Source organism: Euleptes europaea, chromosome 1 (genome assembly GCF_029931775.1).
Source record: "Euleptes europaea isolate rEulEur1 chromosome 1, rEulEur1.hap1, whole genome shotgun sequence".
In the NCBI taxonomy this organism is placed as follows: domain Eukaryota; kingdom Metazoa; phylum Chordata; class Lepidosauria; order Squamata; family Sphaerodactylidae; genus Euleptes; species Euleptes europaea.
This window is the reverse complement of record NC_079312.1, coordinates 86,318,297-86,341,537: the sequence shown is the minus strand read 5'-3', so window position 1 is coordinate 86,341,537 and position 23,241 is coordinate 86,318,297. Positions and strand designations below refer to the sequence as shown.

Sequence of the window (23,241 nt, the reverse complement as noted above, 5' to 3'; positions counted from 1 at the left end):
TCTTCCTCTTTTCCTGCTGCCTTTCGCTTTTCCTAACATGATTTTCTTTTCCAGTGCCTTTTGTGTTCTTATAATGTGACCAAAGTATGATATCCTCAGTTTAGTCATTTTAGCTTCTAGGGTCAGTTAAGGCTTGATTAGATCTAGAACCCACTGATTTGTTTGTTTTTGGCAGTCCACAGTATCCGTAACACTCTCCTCCAACACCACATTTCAAAGGAACCTACTTTCTTCCTTTCAGCTTTTTTCATTGCCCTTACCAAGCCTCAAATAGTTGCTATTCTACTAAACTGCTGAGGCAGACAGAAGTGGAGAACAGATTTCTTCAAACCCACCATAGGTAAAAAGTACTCACTTATTGTCTGGGGACTGTAATTTTAGTTACTCTAACCAATCTGCAAGAGCTGACTGTTCACATCTCCTCTGCCATTGCTTCAATTTAAAGTAATCTGTTTCTCAACAGGGAATCTTTAGCCTCAGTGATCATAAAACATCCAGCAATTTCCCCCACTCCTCATAATGCTTTGTAAGAACTCTCAAACGTACTGACCACCCAACAGTTCCAAAAACAAGAGCAGCTAGGCAATCTGCCCACAATATATATGTTCATAAATATTACTAATACAAAGCTAGGGGACATACTGAAGATAAACACACATCAAAAAGGGCCTGGATGCCAAAAACCAGACCCAGTAAAGGTAACTGACTAGTTCCACAAAAGAGGTGAGAGAAAAGAAATGAGCCTTCACAAAAACAGGAAGATTAAATGTGATGGACACCAGAGCATTGACAGGAAGCAGTAAAGACAGAGAAGAATTGAGGGGAAATCTGATATTATATTTTCTCTAGGGGCATTTCCTGGTCAGGTGGATGCTTTTGTGTTGAAGTTCCATGCTTCCCAGGCGTGAGTGGGTCTGGTTCAGATTAGAACTGCAAAGCATGGAGAGAGGGTGCTTAGATTTCCACACTCAAGCTATTTTGCTGCCCTGAAACAGCCCCCAAGGGGTGCTATTTGCCTTGCCATAGAAACATAACATGTAGCTCATCAGTACATGTACAGCCATCAATGGAGCTAACAGCAACCCCCACTCTCTGGGCTATTTCATATCTGGAAACAGGCACCGGGAAAGTCAAAGCCTGATCTCTTCATGCACCCCAGCTGTCATCCGAATTGGGCTTACATGCACCTGGGAAGCGAAGAGCTTCAGAACAAATCTCTCTAGCCAACCAGAGGACATCCTCAGGGAAAAGATAGTAATTAGGCCTTATGATTGCAAGACTGGTATTACAATTGCATCACTGGTCTTACTATAATGGAACATGAAGTCATATTACGTTACTATTTTCCTACTGGAGCCAACTGTATTTTTGCTCCTCCCTGAGACAGTCACACTTACCTCTTCAATATGATGCTCTTTATGGGGGGGGGGGATGCACACTCTACGGCCACCAAGTGACTGGGTGTGTCCATTCAAACCCCATGTTGACTGCTGCCATGTTGCTAGCAGTTTGGATGCAACACAATGACTGGGTTATTTTGTCTTATCTCACACAGTCCTCCAAAGAGATCTGTGGTGATGCAGGAAAAGGTATTGCAATTTAAAGCAGCCCTAAGAATCCCTAAACAGTTGTCAGCTTTTTTCTCCTGTCAGGTCCCTTGTGCCTTTAAGACTAGGCAAAGTCAGCTTCTAACAAATTCACCTCTGTGTCTCTCAACAGTTCAGCTGTTAAATGTTTGTCTGGCATACCACCGTCAAATACTTTGCAGAAGGAAAGATGATAGTACTACCTTAACATGGTGGTTGTAATATCTGCATCAGTCTTGGGGATTCTAGAGCGACGAGACTGCGTTTTAGGTGAGGGGAAGAACACCAGAGAAAGTGAGTCCTTACCAGAGCCAGAGAGATCAGGATCCTTTTGAAATGCCCTGAAGTATCAGAACTCAGCGCATCTTCCAAAGACTTATGGTAAACTAAGAAAAAAAAGAGATATCAGTGGAACACCAGGAATATACATCACAGTACAGGTCCTTATTCTGACCCACATGGCTCAAATAACTCTAACCTATAACAAAATCAGTAGCCAGTCATTCTGAAGGAAGGGGGGGGAGAGACAGCACAGCCCCTTCTGTAGGTCTTTTTGACCAATTTGCATTGTATATTGCTTTTGTTAGTCACTTTCCATTATTCTGCTGAAAAACAAAGGTGAGATAGAAATATAATAAAATAAACCTATTTAAAGACTGTGAAAGCCTTCGACAATACTATTTAAAGACCTTCACAACCTGGGACCAACATAACCAATGGACTGCCTTTCCCTGGACAAGCCTGTGCACCAACTAAGATCAGCCACCTCACTTCTAACAGTCCCCTCTATCTGGCAGGTTCATTCAGATCCAGCCTGTGAGCATTCACTTTTAGTGGCTGTGCCCACAGCTTGAAACAGCTTTCCAGGTATGGTATGGGGGAAGGGCTGTGGCTCAGTGGTACAGCATCTGCTTGGCATGCAGAAGGTCCCAGTTCAATCCTTGGGATCTCCAGTTAAAGGGACTAGGCAGGTAGGTGATGTGAAAGACTGCTGCATGAGACCCTGGAAAGCCGCTGCTGGTCTGAGTAGACAATACTGACTTTGATGGACCAGGGGTCTGATTCAATATAAGGCAGCTTCATGTGTTCATGTGTGTATACTATCTTCCTTCCCCAGAAGGTATAGAACAGAATTATTTTGGCATGCCTTTAGTGGAGGTAACTAATGACTGTCTTTGGCAGTACAGTATATGTTTATTTCTGAAAGTTTATGAAGTTGCCTCCCCCCTTTCCTTTTATTTTAAATTTAATAATAAAATTAATTCTGATCGGCGTATTTTTGGAAATAACAGAATAGTTCATTTGCTATTCTAGAAGTAAAAAAACGGTATATCAAGAGGAACAGTTCTAGCCCAGTCTGCTCCTTGTTTACTAGTCGCAGGGACTTATCAATTCATATAAGTGAGCCTCCACCTGCAGACTCAAAGTAGCACAGCATATTTTATCTCAGAACTCTTTCACCTCATTCTGTTGCATAGTATATGTGCCCAAGCGGGTACATGAATGGACTAGCAACCCAAACACGGCATTACATGGATGCACAAAGGCTGACCTTCATGTGCAAGATGAGAGCACAACTACCATACATGCCATGGCTCATGCTGAATATATGCGGAAATGTGCGTTCATAACTGGAGATCTCAAGCCTTTGATCTGGCAATTAAAGGGAAATAGGTAGTGGGATTGGAATGCCCTTGTTATCCACAGGTACATGGCTCTCATGGACCTTGTGCAAAAAAACAAACAAAATCCCCCTATTATTTACTATCACCAGAACCATTAGCACCTCGACAGCAAAACTGTTACACCGAGCACCACAATATACATTCTCACAACCTTATTAACTAGCCTGGACAATTTTTTGGCAACATCAAAGATTCAAGTCCTTCTTATAGTGTAATCCTATGCAGTTACTTCACTCAGCCCACTGCAAAACAGAATTGTTCAGGCGGGCATTTTTATAAAGGGAAGAGGGTTGTAGCTCTGGGTTCTCTGGAAGTTTTATTGCATTGTGTTTTGTAATTCACCAAAGGTGAATTAAAAGCTATGTAAATATATAAAACAAGACTGGAATAAGTCAGCATAATGTTACTCTGTTACTCTCAAAGCACTTTCAAGACTTTTTTGAAAAGCTCCAGATTTTCAATACTAACGTTTTAATGGAGCAGCTCAGTCATTTTCTCACTGCACAGTTATCCATCTCCCCCTTGAGTCCTCAATTTCCCAGTCTCTTACCTTCTTGATATGCTGCATTAATTGCTTGGATCTCCTGATTGGTTCTAGTGGCCAAGATTTCGATGAGAATGTTTTCATCCGTGCCAGCCCCCTGGAATATTACAGAATATTCGGCAATTCATCCATTGCTAACACTACATTGGAGGTACCACGTTTTGTTGCTGGGGCATGTCAACATAGCAGCCTCAAGACAATAAAGGAGAGTGAGTCAAGGAGGAGCTAACAGGCTGTCTCGAATTGAACTGAGAAGTCGCACTTGGCCAGAATGTCCTCCTCCTCCTCTCAAGGACTCTGAGCTTGGAGGTTCCCCTCACACATTTTCCCCTCATGTACTTCACTTATATGAAGACTTTGCCCCTGACCACAATCCACCCTGACGAGACACCAATGGAAAAGGACTTTCAGTTATTCTTCCTAAAGACTTTTGTGCCAATGATAAGAAAACCACCAGCATTTGGCTGTAGAATTGGGACTCATGGAGACCCTTGTTTCAGGCCACACCTGTTTTCTCTGAGTCACAGGCTACAAGCCTTACCTCTCCCCATACAGGGCCCAAATTAAATTTTCTGCCAGTCTCTGTTAATGGTACAATTTAGCCACCATTTCCCCATTGCAACGATTCACTGCTGTCAGAGGTATACGAAGTATCTTCATTGTTAGCATCCTGTAGGGGCTTGTATGGCTGCGTTCTGTCACAGGCCTTGAATAAGCATTTGACTGCAGCTGGACCTCAGTATTGTAATTATTATCCTTTTTGTTTTATATTTATATTTTATATTTTAATTTATTTGTATCCTTCCTTTTAAAAGGTGGAATATGTTTTTGAGCAGTGTGGAACAACAAATCTGATGACACAGGACTTTTAGTTTTCCCTCAGATCAATTATCTTGTTCTAGATATATGTCCTCCAACATGCACACACACTTTTAGCTTCAGTTGTTTCTATAGCATTGGTCGTTTGAGCACAAAAATCAGGAGTGCATTACTTTTCTGGAATGATTATGTACGCTCTGAATCACAAGACATAAATCAGGACTAAGAAGGCTTCAATGCACCCTGGACATGTTATCAAATGAATTTAACCAATGCATTCAGAAGCGCTCTCTTAAAGGAAACTTCAAAAATACTTTTTATACCGCTATGGCTTTCTTCAGCTGCTTAGCATCATACTGTGCTGGTGTCATCATCAGCCCAAGGATAACCTTTGCCAAGGCCCCGCCTACTTCAGATTTCAAGTCTGCCATCAGATCCTGTCACAAGAAACACCAATAAAGAACATGTGTAAAACAGTGCAGGTGCTGGGAATTCTGAACCTACAGTCCCCCCTTCTGGCCAGAACAGGAAAGAATGGAGCTGAACAGAACAGGATGGAAAAAAAGCTGTTGACAGCTGCTCCCTCAAAACTAGGCCTCTAGCTGTGGGCTTCCCAAGTTCTGGATGCTCCAAGTATAAGCAAAGTAATATTCAGTGGTTAAGAGCGGTGGTTTGGAGTGGTGGACTCTGATCTGGAGAGCCGGGTTTCATTCCCCATTCAGGGAGTGGTTTTACTGGCAAAACAAATGGCAGCAATTAAAGCGAGCGAAAAAGGGGGGCTTTGGACCCGCCAACATTTAACCCCTCCCCCCTTACTTACCTGAGTCAGATCTATGCTGCCTGCTGGCTCCAACCTCCACATGGAGCCAGCCTTAAGCTCTGTGTGGAGTTTTTTTTTCTTTTTAATTTTTCAAAAAAAGCCAAATCCATTATATTCGGCTTTTCAAAAAGAATTCTGGGCTTATTAAACCTGAATTCAAAAAATACCGGAAAAAACGTGCACAGGCCTAGTGAGGACCCTGGACCCAACCTGCGATCTCCATGTTGTGTGAACTGTTCTTTTGATATTTTCCCCACCCCCCAAAGTGTAGGCATCCAAGTGGCAATCTTTATGGGCAGAAAAAGAAAGAGAACGGTCTTGCTGCTTTCATGCAAAATGCTTCAAATAGCTACTCACAGAAAGGCTAGTGATCAGACCACTCAGTGTAGCTCTGTAGTAGGCTATAGGCCTGACCTATTTGGCCCAGGATAGCCCAATGTTGTTAGTTTTCAGAAGCTAAGCAGGGTCAGCTGTGGTTAATATTTGGATGGGAGACAACCAAGGTGGTGATAATACGTGGAGGCAGGCAATGGCAAACCACCTCTTAATGTCTCTTGCCTTGAAAACTCTATGGGGTCACCATAAGTTGGCTGCAACTTGATGGCACTTTCCATCACCAGGCTATAGCCCATTCTCTTCATTCCTCTTAAACGCTTAAGAAACTACTAGATGTTTAGCAGTTTACTGAACTTCAAAAATTGCTCTTTTGTTACAAAGACATACAATGTTAGATCTTGGTTTTAAGAGAGCTTTTTGGTTATTTCCAAGGGGATAGTCAATGGGAGCCAGAGGAAACATCAGCAGATTACACAAATCACTTTTAAGAATGTGTAGGAGGAGAAAACAGATTGCAGTGATTACCCGGCCAAAATGAGACTTGTAGGCCTTTATGATTTCTTGCCTTTGGGCATTACTCCGATGTGTGACAACATCAATGATTGCATCTTCATCAGTGCCTGAAAGCCCAACACATAGAAACTATGATTCATCTGACATTTGGGCAATTCACAAGTCTCAGATCTAGACAGAAAGAACATTTAGATTCAACCCCCAACAGCTACCTGGAAGCAAACAGCCAATTCAGCCCCAGGATGCAAAAAAAGTATATACTAGATCATACTACACATACTAGATCGAACATACTGGATCAAAAGGGGCATTAATACTAGATATACTGACATACTAGATCAAAACAGACTAGATCAAAAAGGGCATCCAGTCACAGTCAAACCTAAATGAGCTTGTTGAGCCAACATCTTTCAGGACATCAAAAACCACACACTCAACATTTTTTAGCCTCACCAGCCCACATCAAGGGGGGGGGGCACTGCCTCGGCTGGTTCACAGGCCAGATAAGAGCTCTCAAGGAGCTGACCCTGGCCCCCAGACCTTACATTTGACACCCCTGGCATAAAGGAATGCATGAGTCCATCCAAAAGGAAGCAGAATTTCAGTGGTCTAAAATGGGGCTATCTAGCAAACATTTCCTTCAGATAGTCTCCTGCCCTAAATTATGCTAGGCTATGCACGTAAAGCTCTGTTAAAATTCACAGCACAACTGACATCTTCTGAGCAAATGTGACCTCAGGTCTCTTGCAGAGATAACACGAAGGCAGGAATAGGGGCATTTGGTAGTTGAAAACTGGTGCAAGGGTAGGTGCTTTAACCTTTTCTGTACCTGCAGACTGGCTCCTGCTACTGGGGATGAGGCGGGGGGGGAGCATTTGAAAAGATGAATTAGAGGATGGGAAAGAGAGTTAAGAATGTCCCTGTCAAGTGTCTCCTCCATTATGAGGCAAATACATATTATTAGAATATGTAGTTATTAGAATATGTAGTTCCCCCCATCCCATGAGTAAAATGAAAAGATAAATGTTCATCTGATTTACCTTTTTCCCTCACTTATGGTCTACAGTACCTTTCTTCTTTCTTGTGGATTACATGTTAATGATCTAATAGTAATCACTTGAAAACACTTCAGCAACTGTGCAGTGGCCCGGCTCTGTTTCCTTCCTGCCAAACGTGCCCCCAAGGTGGATGGTTTTAAAGTGTGAGCTGGTAATAATTTAGTCAGAAAAACCACAACATGCTTCGCGGCACAGCAAAAAGAGATGTGGACCACAGGGAGCAGAAGAGCTCATGAGCCCACCTGAACTTAGATATGTAGGTGAAATTGTCAACTGGTGAGCCATCTGCAAAAATGAGAGAGAACTAAATTGTTTGAATCCTCTGCTCAGTGTGTGATCTTAAAGCAGGCCCACCATTCCAAACATTTGCTTAGTTGGAATCTCTGGCACAATGTACCCTAGCCACCATCCAACTTAATTTTGATTTCTCCCTTTTTGTTCTTTGTGCTGTGTTTTCTGAGCTTGTGATGTGTGTGTATGTATGCATGCTCAGTGCTCAATAGAGAACTAGGAAAGAGACAAGAAACACAATAAAGGAGAAGTGAAATCACAAGCAGAATGACTTGGGTGGCAGAATTGTTGCCTGATATGTAAAACACTGGGTGTCTGTCAAGATATTACGACAACCTACACATACTTCCTATGCATGAAGCACAGGCTTTCCTGGAACAAACCATAGAAATGAAAACCTAATTTGGGATACCATGTAGATATGGCTGCAAGCTGTAACAGCTGCTCCCAGTAAGTGTTAAGAAAACCCAGGGGAGAACAGATGACGCAGAGAAATGTAGAAAAGATTGCTTTAAGAAAAGATTTTTGGATTTTAAGATCTGCAACGTTTTCTAGTGTTACTGTAGAGCCATAATATTGTTTTCCCACAGGAGAAAAGATATCAGAATGTAAACAGCAGCACACTTCAGGTAAAAGCTTACTTACCAAAACCTTTCATTGCTTTCCTTAGTACTTTGGCATCACCATCAGCATTGAAATCTCCAGCTGGACGAATGGTTCCTTTCAGCTGCAGAAAGAGTAACAGGGTTTAGATTAAAACCAAGCTCAGTGGACAGAGAAAGAGAGACAGAAGAGGCGCTGGTTGGCAAAGGAAGAGCAAAGCAGCTACCAGGATTAGAGCAAGCTGGGAAATCACAATCCTCTTGCTTAGGAAAAGACAGCCAAACCAGAAAAAGTAACCCATGGCTAAAAAAGTGTTATTGCACTTAAGGGGGGGGGGGGAAACAGCGGCAAGAACAAATGGAGAGCATTTACATGGATTTGACTGCCTTGGAAGGAGGGTGATCCTTGACTTTTCAAGGGCACTTCAGGCCCCCGAACATCTTTATAGCCACACCAACTGCATTTTGAACATTAATTCATGTTCAAGTGATTCCTCTATGAACGGACAACGGTTCTTCTAAGGCAGGGTCCCCATGGGCTCCACATGCATAAGACCTAGGGGGTGAATTCATACACTCTGTTTCAGCATCAGAAAAAATGTTCCAACAGCTTTATTACTTCTTAGTTAGCTTCCTCCTGCTAAGCAATTGTCTGACACAATGAGAAGATACCGTGTGGTAACCAGTTTTCCACATTCAGGTAATCAAGTCATAGCTATAACTTTCATGACACACACAAAATGTGCAAATTCACCCTCTGGAGGAGATTAGTATGTTGAATATTTCACCTGGTGGGGGATGCAGGGGGACAGGATATAGCAGTCTCTCACAAGGGGGGGCCCTGCAGATTGAGCTCCTTGGGACGGTTCTATTCATTAAAGCAAGGGTCCTCAAGACAGACTTCTACTACTCTCCAGCATTATGTATGCGCTGAAGAGACCACATTGGAGTAATGCATATGCACTGAATGCCAAAGACAAAACAGCCCTGTGCTCTGTTTCCATCTCTCCAGTATACTCGTGAAAATATTCATGCTGCTGTGCACACAGCATCTTAGAGCACTCAGTATCTTAGAGGGTTAGTTCCAAAGCGCACACAAGATGGGAGGGGGGATAACTATTCAGTAATTTTTTTTTAAAAAAAGCATTTGGCTGCAGTTCAGCCCGCCAAACAGAAAAAGTTAGCCACCAGGACTAGGGAAGGTGAGGAAGGCAGTCAGCAGCACGTGGCGTGAAGAAGCTGTCGTTTCAAGCCAGCAAGGAGCAAAGGAGGGAAAGAGTTGGGTTCTGACCTCTACTCTGGTCACTGCACTAACTTCCCACATCTGATAGGCCACCTGCGCAGCTTCGGGGAAGAACTCACCTGCAGCACTGAAATGGGAGGGGACAGGACACAAGGGCTATGATCTTGTGGAGACACACAAACACATGACGCAGCAACTCAGGTCCTGCAGAAATCAGCGGGTGCCTACCGTATTCTGCTTTCCACCTTCCATTCCCAACAAAATCTCACACCTTTACCTAGCTTGAAAATTATGCTATAGCACTAACTATTTCTGATGTAATTAAGACCGGTTTTGGTCTAGATACATTATTTTTTTTAAAAAAATCAAATATACAAAGTTGCCTTAAACTGAGCCTCTCTACGGGTTCATCTAGCTCAGTAGTGCCTGTTCACTCTGACCAGCAGCTGCTCTCAGAGACTTATAACTGTGAAAGAGTCAATTTGGGCAGCAAAATATACATTCGGCAAGGCAGAAGGCCTTTCAGCACTGTTGCCTACAAAATCCTGATGTCAAGAATTAAATCTGGGAGCGTCTATATGCAACAAAGTACCACTGAACAACAGTCCTGTGGACAGCCAAACTGGAAGCAACCTATGCAATTTTAATCAAAGTGTGAGCAACCTTTTAACTACAGTTTCACTGAGAAGGGGAGAACAATGTTACATTTTAAGTTGGAATTTCATATCAATTGCCCCTATTGTGCCCATCTCCATGAACCCTGTAATTCTGACATCCTGCAAGATGGCATGAACAGTATCATAGGGCTCAACTGCATGTCACCTTGACAGGGTCACTTGGGCAACAAAATATACTTTTAGCCATCAGACACCTATTGGGATAGCAGAAGTGAGAATACCAAAGTTGGCCATTCTATGTATACGCGATCAAAGATTCACCAAAGCCAACCTAAAGTTGGAAGGCCCTTTGTACAGGACACCCTGGACAAAATGGTCCAGGATTAAAAATTCTGTCCTATTACAGTTTGGGAATGTGCAAAACTAGATTAAGATAACATGAAAACGTGAAGCAGATTCTGGATATACTGCTATGAAAACTAGGAAAAGAGCTTGGTTTATCCAAAATAACAACTGATAGGATTCCAACAGTCTGGAAATTAAAAATTCAGAGTGAGACTAATAATATGATTTTATGTTGGATGAGGTGTACAAACCTCAGCTTTGCACATTAAAGAAGCCAAGAAAGCAGGAGCACAAAATATCTGCACTCTGTGCTGGCTGTAGATTCTTATATTGAAATGAATTGCCTGCCTCTGATGTTCAAGATTCGAGCAGTATTTTTAAATAATAAATACAGATTATCAAAAGAACAACATTAGGTCAAGCTGTTATTAGAAATGTAAGCCTTCTGCAGCGGTATAACATTGAAGGAGTTACCACTATTTTATTTGTTTCCATGGTAGAGAGGAGCTCAGTTGTATACTTCTGGAACAAAGATATAAAAGTAAGGGAAAGTCCTTCAAAGTTAGCCCTCTGTGTGCTGATAAATGAAACCATCAAAGAAACATGTATCTATTGACACACAAAAGGCTAGTTCTGAAGGGATTCTATCATTTACTTTTTGTTTCTATTTTATAGGTTAGAGAGTGTGCTTTTTCAAGGATCTCTGAACCTTGGGGTCAGAGAAAGGCACACCTATGGGACTTCAAAAACATGTTTTCTCTAGTGTTCATGGCATACACTAACACTGGGGGGGGGGGAACCACTGTGTTAAAAACAAACCAACCAAAAAATTCAAATCTGTTTTGCATGAGTTCAATCTGAAGAGCAGTCCAATTGGAAATAACCAAAATCCAGTTGCAAATATTTACCCTCGAAGAATTTTGCAAAGACACCTATTGTCTGTAAGCTCATCAAGTCAATCAACTCATCAAGGGGCAGCCCTCTACTCAGATCAATAGAGTGCCTGTAGTCTAGGCAGATTAGGAAAAATGACACAGAACAATTCTCCAAGTAACAGTAGGGCTGAAATTGCTTACTCATCATCTCCCCCACAGAGCTTCAGCAGCGCTTTTTTGTAATCCCCAGATGTGTCACTCTGTAAAGAAAAAAGAAAAGAGCAGCAAAATTTAAAGGGACAATAACCTTGAGAAAGCTTCACCCAACCAGACAGGACAAGTTCACAGTTAAAGAAAAGCTCAGATCTCAAAAATGACATGAGGATCATGATGGAATTCAACAGACTGTCAATAACATAATCTTGATTCTCTGTAAAAACTGAATGAGGGACATCCATTCCAGATTATATTGCTAGTGTGAAAGCCACCTCCATCTCTCACATACATCAGTGACAGTACAAGCACTCAGTATTTACCTCAATCATGTGGTGAAGGGACTTTTCATATTTAGTCCGAAATATCTCCCGGATGTCCAACATATCAATCTCACTGCGCGACACCATAATCCGAATCAATGTGTTGTCCCTTGTTCCTAAACCCTACAATAGATTGGGATTTATTTCAAAGTATGGTAGTGGAAAAATCAGGGCATAAATGAATATGTTTAAAAATCACAGTCGTACAAATATATACATATATGAGAATCACAAATGCCAGTTTAACCCAGGCTTATTGTGAGGTTTGCTCATTTTTCTTTAATAAAAGCAGCACTTGTCTTGCAAATGCTTTTTTCAGCAATATCAGCTTTCATCTCCTAGGAATTCGACATGAAGTTGTTACTACCTTGTTTAGTTGTATAGTTATGTGAACACTTATACATATACATCGAATCTTGTATTCCTGTTCTTTCTGTTCTGGGTGCTTCAGTTTACAAGAGCCTCACACTATTTATTTTATTTAATTTGCTGCTTCCAACAATAATAGAATACAAATATAAGTTTAAATACAAGTATAAAATATGGAATTAAAAAATAATTTAAAACATTAATCCCAGTTTCATTTAGCAAGATGATGTCCTATTCTATGTGGCCACCTCATAGATGGAGTTTTCTTCAATGGTGAAGTTGGTTCAGGATGGTACTCAGGTGACCAATGACAGCTAAGAACTCACAGGTCTTCCAGAAATTAGAAACAGGGGGGAAAGGGGGGGGAATGGGGGACATCTCTGTCTTACACGCCCTGTGGAACTGAAGTCCTGCAGTGCATAGATCTCATTAGACAGAGAGTTCTACCAGGCTGGGGACAGAGCCGAAAAGGCCCTGGCCAAGGACAGCTGGATGGTTCTGGGGCCAGGGACCTCCAAAAAACTGTTTTTAGAAGAGCATACTGCTCTTTGGGGAAGCATACCTGGAGAGGTGGTCCCGCAGATACAATGGTCCCAGACCGTTTAGGGCTTTGAAATTAAGTACCAAAACCTTGAACATGATCTGGTACTCAATATGGAGCCAGTGCTGCTGGTGGAACACAGGTTGCATGCGCGCTCTCCATGGGGTCCCCATAAGGACCCGTGCCACCACATTCTGGACTAGTTGCAGTTTCTGTAGCAACCTCAAGGCCAGCAATGCATAAAGTGAGTTACAGCAGTCCAGTCTAGGGGTGACAGATCACTGTGGCCAAGTCAGTGCAGGACAGATAAGGGGTCAACTGCCGAGTTTGGCAGAAGATGGAAAAATGCCATCCTAGCTGTATTTGTGATCTAGGCCTCCAACGAGAGGAAGGTGTCTAGACTAGTAAGTTAGGCAGACCACAGACCAGCACTGGTATTATTCCCCACAGCATAACCCTTAGTGTCATTTTTCTGAGAAACAGCACATAGCTTATTACAACATTTCCTTTTCTAAAGGGAAAAAAAAGCAACTCCTAAATATCTAATTCTGAACTTGGCCCAAGGATACAGATAAAAAGATCTGCCAAAAAGTGCAACATAGGAAAAGGGGAAATGTTTCTACAAAACTTATTCAAGTTTGAAGGAAAGTCTAAGTGCTGGAAAAAGGTTTTGAAAGACTGTTCAACATCCCCTAATAAAAAAGTGATGGCTGTATAGGCAAAGAAGTGGGGGGACCATTAGGGTGACAGTTTTCATCTCCAAGCATTGCCTAACATAGACACCTAGGGAAGGTTCCCTGGAGAGGTATCATAACATTTTTCTAAATACATTGGTTTGGGGGAGGGAATAAGTGACTGGAGGTAAATCAGCAGCCAAGGGAGGCAGGAACCAAAAGACAGGTGGGAGGGAAGCAGATAAAGTTGAAATAGGGGGCCAGTGATGTAGATTACATTCCTCCAAGTACCCTCTTTCATTTTTCCTGTTGGATTGCATACAGAAATTCATGCATATCTTTTTTTCTGCCGTGGACATGGAGCAAGATTTAGATCTCTCTGCCCTCACTCCTGTAAATGCCATATGTTCCAACTTCACTGCTAGCGTGGAAGAGGATAGGAAGCAAATAAAGGCATTTGAGATAAGGTCACCACATGGTCCAAGTGATAGGAGAAGTGAATGATTGGCACAGCAAGACTTTTGAACAAAGGTCTGTCACAAGGAGGCCAGAAAGAAGAAGCTTGTGTGATAGCCAAGGTAGGAAATGAGCAGAGCATGCACTAGAGTTTTAAATAAGGAGAAGGTTGTACAGAAACATTTTTCAAAATGTTGTGCAGAGAAAAGCAACACAGCTTAACAACATCATACAAATGAAGTTTAGACTGTACAGAGTAGATTTTACACTAAACTACTGAGGGCTGGTGTGGCATAATGGTTAAGAGTATCACATTAGGATCTGGGACTAACGGGTTCGAATTCCCCTCTCAGCCATGGAAGCTGGCCAAGTGACCTCAGGTCATCACAATCTTTCAGCCTAACTTACTGTCACAAGGTGGTTGTTGTGAGGGTTAAGTGGAGGAGGGAGGAACTATGCGAAAAAAAGCCCTTTGGGTCCACACTCAGGGAGAAAAGCAGTGTATAAATAAAACCAACGGGCCTATTGAAACCATTTTCATTCTCTTTGTGAAGCAACAAGAGCTCCCCTCAGCCCAGTGCTGTTTCCTTAACAGTGCAAGTCATTGTGGTGAGAATTTTTTTAATGAACATTAGTTTATATTAAATATATTAGTCTATATTAAATGGGTTTGGGTTAAGAAAAACCAATTTTATTAATCTGTAGTTTATTAATCTATAACTTAGAAGCCATATGAAGACCTGACTTTTAGCTGACCCCAGTTCTAATTAGGATCTTGACCCTAAAGGGCATAGGAGATTGCACTACTTGGAATTAATCACCCAAAACACATCGAATGCCCTAAATTATGTTTGTGATAAGCAAGGCCGTTTAATCAGGCACCAAATTGTCTGCTCACATAGGGGGAGATTGCTCTGTCCATCACCCAATGTACTAAAAACAATCAGTTATCAGACCTGGACACTAAAAGAATTATTATGGAACAAGAGATCCTCTAAACAACTTATAGCCATGATTTGTGAAAACTCATATCCTGAAGAATTTGGCAGGAGGGGGCCATTTGAGACTCTTTTCTCATGGTCCAACCTATAAAAGGCTAGTCCAGAGGCCCAGTCCTTTGTCCTTCCCAGGGAGAGACCATTCTGTCTCTCTTCTGGAATGACCCAGAGCAGCTCTGATTGTCTGTCTGTCTGTCTGTCTGTCTATCAGTCTCTATGTGGGGTGTTGTTAAATCTGCCTAAGTATTATCCTTCTTTCTGCCTTACAACCTTTGTAAGTTCAATAAACCTATATGCTTTACTGCTATGTGTGTGTGGTCTGAAACTGTCCTACGTACATGGTTTGTGTTTTCCTATTACATTCTCTGGCGTTGCTTTGGTAAGTAGCAGGCAGAGGAGACCAAAAAAATAAAGGGCTCAAGGGAGAGAACTTGGAAAATTCTCTCATCAGTCATCACCACATTAATGCACTGGAACATCATTGTTTTCAGTGTCTGTCTGTAAGCAATGCAGAATGCAATATGAAAAAGCGATAATAATTTGAGAGAGAAGACAGCCTGGGGTACACCACTCACCTTCATGGCTTTGAAGAGTCTGTCTGCAAAATACTCTGGTGTACTTCTGATATTCTTCACTGTGGACGGAACCAGTAGAAAGAGTCATCTAAAATTCAGTTAAATGCAATTGCTTCCTTAGTCCTACAGCCCTTCAAAACCCAGTGATTACCATGTATGATGCACCCCCCCCCTTCCAACCCCTTCAATATCCCACTCACTCAGCCCAGCCGTATATGCTGAGGGGAAAAGGCGTTGGCCTGAGTATATTTGTGAGGAGAATTATTTTCCTTCTTCTCCTCCAGTCCCACACCCGTGTTTACCTCAGTGAGAAATAGGAGTCAAGAGGCTTTTCAACTTAAACAGAGAAAACAGGGAAGTTTATTAAAGGGAACTCACAGAGATTGGTTTTCAAGAAAAGGCAGAATATTTTGGAGGGAAAACTCAAGTCAGATTTATATACACAAGATTGCTTCAGAGAAATAGCTTAGATGTTCCCTTTACTCAAGTTACTTTCAGTTCTCAAGCTTAGTTCTACCTCACAGAACTATTATCCAGACATTCAGACTCTCAGTCTGTCATTCAGCTTCAGACTCTCAAAACTCTGTCCCCAGCCCAGCTCTCTCTCCGACTACCCCACCTCAGTGGCTGTAATCCTCCACACCTTCCTGCTACTGGAATAGCTCTACCTCAGAGACTAATTCCCCTTGTGACTTGAGAATGGGCCCTCTCTAACCCAGTTCTCACTCCTGTCACTCCCACAGGTTGTGTGTCAATAGCTTTGGCTTTCACTGAACCCCCCTCAGGTTCTCAGAGTATAGTCTGGCTTCTTCTTCGTCTTTTCACCCAGCTCTGAATCTAACACAGCCCTCTCTGGCTGGTCTCAAGCTTCCACTACTTTCACAGCCTCCTATCCAGGCTGGTTCCAAGCTTCGAATCCTATCACAGCCGTCCTGTCAGGCTGGGTCCCAAACTTTGAATGCTCTCTCTGTCCCTCACAGCTCAAGAGTGTCAGCTCTCTGGCTCTGCCCATTCTTGGCCTGTCACCTCTTGCTGCTGGTTAACCCCTTATCCGTCACACCATGAAAAAAGAAAATGCTTTCAAATGTCCATAAAAGAAACAGTGTTCTAACTGCTTCAAACAATAAACTAAAGCACTAAAAGAGGAAAAGGCACAAAAACCAAACTCACCCACCCATGGCATATGTGCACAGAAAGTTCATTGTTCTCCCAAATCTGCATCCATACTCAGCCAATGTTATATGAAGTAGTAGCACAAAAGTTTGTGTATCTAAACTGCCCTCTTTCACTTCCTGACCCCATCAACTGACAAGCCAGGCTGTGCAATCAGTGAACAGCCTGGGATTCCTTCCTTTGCTGTGACGAAAGGCAGGGAATCCACGCAGGATTTTCAGTGGCACCATGTGACCTAAGAGGGTAAGCTTTTAAAATTAATAATGGATATTCCTAAATACTGTTCCCCCTCACTAGCATGCTTCCGTGCTGCTGACACCAGAACAACAAAAAAGCTACCATCAGAGTGAAGAGCTGAACAAGACGCCTAAAAATAACGTCAAATAGTTCCTTTAGCATTGGTTTCTAAATTCATCTCTCATTGCAAATTAATTCAAGTACTTTTTACAAACAAGTGTAAATACTTGGGAATATAAATACTGACTAAATAACATACCTGCGCATGCAATCTAGTATCTGCTTAATATTCCAAATACGTGAAATATTTACAACTAAAATATGTAGATTAGTTCCAATTTGTAAATTCCTCATACAGATCTTTCATGCTGAAGTTTCCCATCACCTGGCGTAAATCTTCATTTTCCAAACTCTGTTTCTAGTCTAAGATGGTCTGTAGATATAACACATTTAGGAGTCCACCTCTGACACTTGTTGTTTTTAAATTACTGCCAACATCAATTGATTTTGGTATTTTAATATGCTGATAAATATATTTTATGTAAATGTATTTTAACCTGTCCATTTTAGGATATCTTATTTTATTCTCTCTCTTTTTATTTAATGTTATAATGTTATATATGTAGCTGTATTGTTTTATAATTCTATGCTGGCCATTGGCTGTAACAACAATAAACAACATGCAACTTGGCATCTTTGGAAAAAAGACATTTAAAATAGCCATAGAACTAGTTTGAATAATTCTGGTTTTTCAGAGTCACTTCTCTCCAGATTTAACTCCTCAAAATACAGCATAGGCCAACTCACCTACTGCTAACATCAGTTTCTCCAAGTCCCCGGAGAGCTCTCCCCGGAGGCTTGACTCAATAGGCTTGCCTGCAGTTTTCAGATACTCATCGAACACTGAAAAAAAGGAGGGGGACAGGCTGATACTTACATCTAGTCGCTGCTACATGAGGCATAGAATCTCAAATGTCTGGTACAGAGCTATTTAATTAGCATAATAAGGAACGCTATGTATACTGCTATCAAGTCCTTGCAGGACTGAAATGTGAAACAGATGGCCAACGTAACCTGAACGCAGTATTGATTATTTCTACAGTATTGTGTCATGAACATCAGTCTATGATTCTGTTTGAGGAGTATTAAAGGCCTCTGATATTGGCTGTCCTCTAGATTCACTAGGTGCAATATGATTGCTACCCACAGCTTGGCATACCTTTGTTACCCTTAGAGCTCCTTTAGTACTGGTTTTTAAATTAATCTCTCATGATTTCTTGCAAGTTAATTCAAGTAGTTATCCGGGCTGTGTAACCGTGGTCTTGGTATTTTCTTTCCTGATGTTTCGCCAGCAGCTGTGGCAGGCATCTTCAGAGGAGTAACACTGAAGGACAGTGTCTCTCAGTGTCAAGTGTGTAGGAAGAGTAATATATAGTCAGAAAGGGGTTGGGTTGAGCTGAATCATTGTCCTGCAAAAAGTATCCAAGGTAATGTGCTAATCATTGTCCTGTAAGTATCAAGATAATGTGCTAATGAGGGTGTGGTATGTTAATATGGAACCATTGTATCCTGAAGTGATCTGTTAATGTGTGAAATCCAAAGCTAATCTGCATGGCTATTGTGGACTGTAGTCTTTGTTAGTCTGGAGGTTTTCAGGACAGGAAGCCAAGCCTTATTCATTCTTAAACTCTCTTCTTTTCTGTTAAAGTTGTGCTGATGTTTATGAATTTCAATGGCTTCTCTGTGCAATCTGACAAAATAGTTGGTAGAATTGTCCAGTCTTTCAGTGTCTTGGAATAAGACCCTGTGTCCTGTTTGTGTCAGTCCATGTTCAGCCACTGCTGATTTCTCAGGTTGGCCAAGTCTGCAGTATCTTTCATGTTCTTTTATCCTTGTTTGTATGCTGCGTTTTGTGGTCCCGATGTTAACTTGTCCACAGCTGCAAGGTATACGATATACTCCTGCAGAGGTGAGGGGGTCTCTTTTCATGATTCAGCTCAACCCAACCCCTTTCTGACTATATATTACTCTTCCTACACACTTGACACTGAGAGACACTGTCCTTCAGTGTTACTCCTCTGAAGATGCCTGCCACAGCTGCTGGCGAAACATCAGGAAAGAAAATACCTAGACCACGGTTACACAGCCCGGATAACCTACAAGAACCAATGAACTCTGACCGTGAAAGCCTTTGACAATATTTTAATTCAAGTACTTTTACAAACAAATGTAAATAGTTGGGAATATAAATTTCAACTCTCACTGTTGAAATTCAGATGACTAAAATCTTTAGGCTAAAGTCTCGTTCTTTCTGCATTAAAAAAAGCCATGAATAGTGATGGCACTAACACCACCAATAACAATCTGCAGAGAGACTGAGTGCAATAACGAAGCAACTGTGATTTTTTTTTAACAGGACAAACCAAAGCTAGTTGAATACATTTAAACAGACTTAGCTGTGGGGGTACAGAATAAGCATCTGGCCCCAGAACTTCAAGATGTGAACAGAAGGTCAAAGTGTCTGTATTTTGAAGGAGAGCTCAATGAAGCAGTAGTCACAGATCAGCTCCTGACCCAGTAGAAATATATTGGCAGGGTCCAAAGAAATAACAAACTGCAAAGAACTTCCGCAAAGAATGACTTTGGCAAACCATTCACTACTTTCCTACAGGGCATAAGCAACAACTTAATAAAGCCATTAGATGAACTCATCCTGTGCATCACAACTAACTGACATTCACTTCAGGATGGCATGAGATGCTTTGCAGGAGGAAAAAAAAGGAAGAGTAAGTTGTGGTTTAAGAATCAAATAATCTCTCTGAGTGCAGTGCTCACCAAGCCGCAAGTGTTGTTTGCTTCGGTTTCCAAGAATAAAGATGAACTGGGCCTCATCTGTACCCCACTTAAGTTCTCCAGCATCCAACAGGTCCTTTTAAGAAAGCACAACATAACTCCAGCAACTTAGGGAGTAAATCCAGTGAGCTGACCTTCCCAAAATCATCTTATCTCAGAAGCGTTTAAGAATCTTAGTGCAGTGATCTATGCAACCCAAGATGACACAATGGCTTGGTTCAGACATAATCTGAAACCACCATTTATTTTAACTGTGCTTAGTTTGCAAAGCCAGGATTTAGCTTGCAGATATTTATTCATATCTTGTTTTGCCTCGACAAATGCTGGCTTCACCGCCCCACCCACCCCACTTCCCCTGCAACGACTGAAATCTTGAAAGAACTACATTTGCTGCCTGTCTGTTTCCAAGCTCAGTTCAAAGACCTCAATTTAACCTTTAAAGCTCTTAACAGCCTGGAATCGAACACATGAAACTGCCTTATACTGAATCAGACCCTTGGTCCATCAAAGTCAGTATTGTCTACTCAGACTGGCAGCGGCTCTCCAGGGACTCGGGCAGGGGTCTTTCACATCACTACCTGCCTAGTCCCTTTAACTGGAGATGCCAGGGATTGAACCTGGGACCTTCTGCGTGGCAAACAGATGCTCTGAGCCACAGCACCTCCTCTACATCCTTGCTGGACCACCGTGCTCAGAATGAGCCTTCAAGACAGCTAGGCTCATCTCAACAGGGACTGCTATCAGTCCCAACACCAAGGGCGATGGTTCCTGTTGGGAAGTGTAACCCCTGGCAATATTCTGAAAAAAAGCATGAGGCTGAGTTGTTTAAAAGGGCCTTTGGAAACTAACCTGCTGTTGTGTTGGTTTTTAAATATCACCTTGTTTGTGATGTTCCAATGTTTGAGATTTTATTTATATATTTGGAAACTGCTTTGAGTGATCCCAGAAAGCAATCTAGAAATATATTAAACACATAAACCTATGGTGTGACTGCATTTGGAACACTACATAGCTTTGTCACCAACAGAACTGGAAAGGTATAGAAAAGAACAATCATAACCCAAGGGCTGGCTTAAGAGACTGGGGTCTTTTAGAGTTGGGTCTTCTGATCTGCTTGGGCACAGATCATAGATTTTTCCTGCCCCTCCTCCCCAGAGTGATTTCCAGCCTCTGGAATCATGTAGAGTAAAAACCATGCGGATGGATGGTCTTCAGTAAGGGGGAGGCAAGGGGTGAAATAAGAGCATAAGAAATAAGAACGTAAGAAGATCCCTGCTGGATCAGACAAGTGGTCTACCTAGTCCAGCATCCTGCCTCACAGAGTGCTTGTCCAGGTACTGTGGAAAGCTCACAAGAAGGCATAGAGGTATAAGCCTTCTCTTGACGTTGCCTCCTAGCACTGGTATTCAGAGGTTTGCTGCCTCTCAATGTGGAGGTTCCCTTTAGTCATCATGGCTAGTAGCCACTGATAGACTGATCCTCCATGATTCTGTCTAATTGCCTTTTAAAGCTGTCATCACTACATCCTCTGGCAATGAATTCCACATTTTAATCACTTGCTGTGTAAAGTTAGTATTCCCCCTCATCACTGCAACCCACCAAACCACGTGACTTTTACTCCAATGGGCCCTATGACCCGAGGAATCAGCTTTCCTAGAACTGGAAACGACAACTGTGGTCTCATTTAATAAGCAATCTTGGGAAACCTGGCCCTTACACTAATGCTTTGGGTTCACAAACAGTAAAGAATTACCAATATCAGAAAAGGAACCAATTCAGGCAAACTGAGCCCTCTAACTGAATCTGAAAGGCTGGAAAGATTTGAGGGTGGAAGTTGAAATAATGTAGACGTGAGCTGCGGCTCAGAATTCAACTGCCTTATGCTAGCATAAGGGGCTTCAGGAGAAATCACATCAGAACATGCAAGAAACATTTGGATCATGGTACTAATTCTCTAGCGCACAGACTTCTTCCAATCCTAGATTAGTTTCAGCACAAAGACTGCTCCGTCCTTAAGCAAAGTACTACAACAGTTATGCTCACCTTGACATCTTGTTCCACTAAGTCTTCACTCACGACATCATCTTCTTCTCGGGTGCCCTGCAGAAAAGACAGTGAATTAATCCCACTAGGACTGTGAGTAAAGTGATAATGGATGCAGAACTGCTTACAGCCCAAGATACCTGAAGGAGAACAATTAACATCTTTTTGAAGTGTCCAGCGGTGTCTGCTACAACATCTTCCTCCAGGTCCCGCTCATATGCTGCAGAGAGGAGATAAAAAATGGAATCTCTCATATCAGAAGCCACAAGGAAAATTAATTTACCACTGAACTGGAAATATTTTGTTCTTTCTGATTTTTCACCATGCACCCAGATTGTGGGGCCATTACATTTTCAGCAATCATCCAAAATGGAAATAGAGCAAGTGCTCAGAACACTGGTTAACCATTGTGTCACAGTGGGCATGGTGCTCATTACATTATGCTGCACTATTCCAAAATAGGTGCACAGAAGTTGAACCTGGTCCTGCTCATTCTCAGTTAGGAAACCAAGAACAAACTTTGGCACATAAAACCATTAGAAATGGAGGAAGAAGAAAGGATGATTATTTGTGAATAAACTGACAACTGCCCTCCCGACATTACGCCTTAATTCTTTAGCTTCCATAATATAACAGTGGCTGAACCCAGTTCAATATCCAGAGACATGTTAAACCCCTGCCCTCTGCAATCACCATCTTTGTAGGCCTCCACCAGAGCATGGATCTGCTGATTGGTCCGAGAAGCCAAGATTTCGATCAGGCACTTCTCATCAGTCCCAATGCCCTAAAAGTAAAGAAAACAATTCCTTATGAAAAGCAGAACACTGAATGCCAAGAATCGAATATCCCCAAATGGCTCTCTCGGTAGAACAACATAGGAAATGTTTTCTCAAGTGGAATCCTAAAGCATTTTAATTCTCCTAGTTGCTCTGATGGTTTTGTTACTATTTGATTTTTTACACATTGTATAATGTATTTTATAATGTATTTATTGTAAGCCACTTTGAATGGTTCACCAAAAAATGTATCACTGCTTTAAAATAAATAAATATAGTCCTAGCTTTCTTGTTACCTTAAGAGCATCTTTTATTTCTTTGGCATCAAAGTACTCTAAGGGTCTCATTAGACCCACAATCAGTCGCTCAAATTTCCCCGTCAGCTCATATTTCAAGTCTGCAATCAGGTCCTAGTAAAAAGGGTAGAAGAGATAGATGAAGAAAAAAGACTGGATCCTGGAAATTATTTTAGATCAAAACTCCCAAAATCATTTTCTTCAGTGAAATCCCAGTGAAGTTAATAACTCGTTGAAACAAATACTGCTACTAATTGTTAATGTTAGCACTTCACAATGTATTGTCAGTTCACCCTTTCAACAACTACCCCACTTGTGATGTAGGCTTCTCTTCTTCCTATCTTACAGACTGGGAACTGAAACTGAGAGGCAGGGACTTG

General features: G+C 41.8%; 1 protein-coding gene across 2 annotated transcripts in view; it reads right to left on the bottom strand.

Annotated features, from left to right (window-relative positions):
- Positions 1-23,241, bottom strand: part of ANXA6 (annexin A6) — a 50,648-nt gene that overhangs the window by 15,484 nt on the left and 11,923 nt on the right. For both annotated transcript variants that reach the window (XM_056857253.1, XM_056857262.1), the window contains exons 4-18: positions 22,862-22,975; positions 22,483-22,573; positions 21,930-22,009; positions 21,790-21,846; positions 19,729-19,822; positions 17,701-17,796; positions 15,484-15,542; positions 11,871-11,993; positions 11,536-11,594; positions 9,546-9,624; positions 8,298-8,379; positions 6,316-6,410; positions 4,958-5,071; positions 3,822-3,912; positions 1,893-1,972 (exon numbers count right to left, since the gene is read on the bottom strand). In XM_056857253.1, the coding sequence (XP_056713231.1) occupies positions 1,893-1,972; positions 3,822-3,912; positions 4,958-5,071; positions 6,316-6,410; positions 8,298-8,379; positions 9,546-9,624; positions 11,536-11,594; positions 11,871-11,993; positions 15,484-15,542; positions 17,701-17,796; positions 19,729-19,822; positions 21,790-21,846; positions 21,930-22,009; positions 22,483-22,573; positions 22,862-22,975 (1,314 nt within the window). The remainder of the gene's footprint in view (positions 1-1,892; positions 1,973-3,821; positions 3,913-4,957; positions 5,072-6,315; positions 6,411-8,297; positions 8,380-9,545; positions 9,625-11,535; positions 11,595-11,870; positions 11,994-15,483; positions 15,543-17,700; positions 17,797-19,728; positions 19,823-21,789; positions 21,847-21,929; positions 22,010-22,482; positions 22,574-22,861; positions 22,976-23,241) is intronic.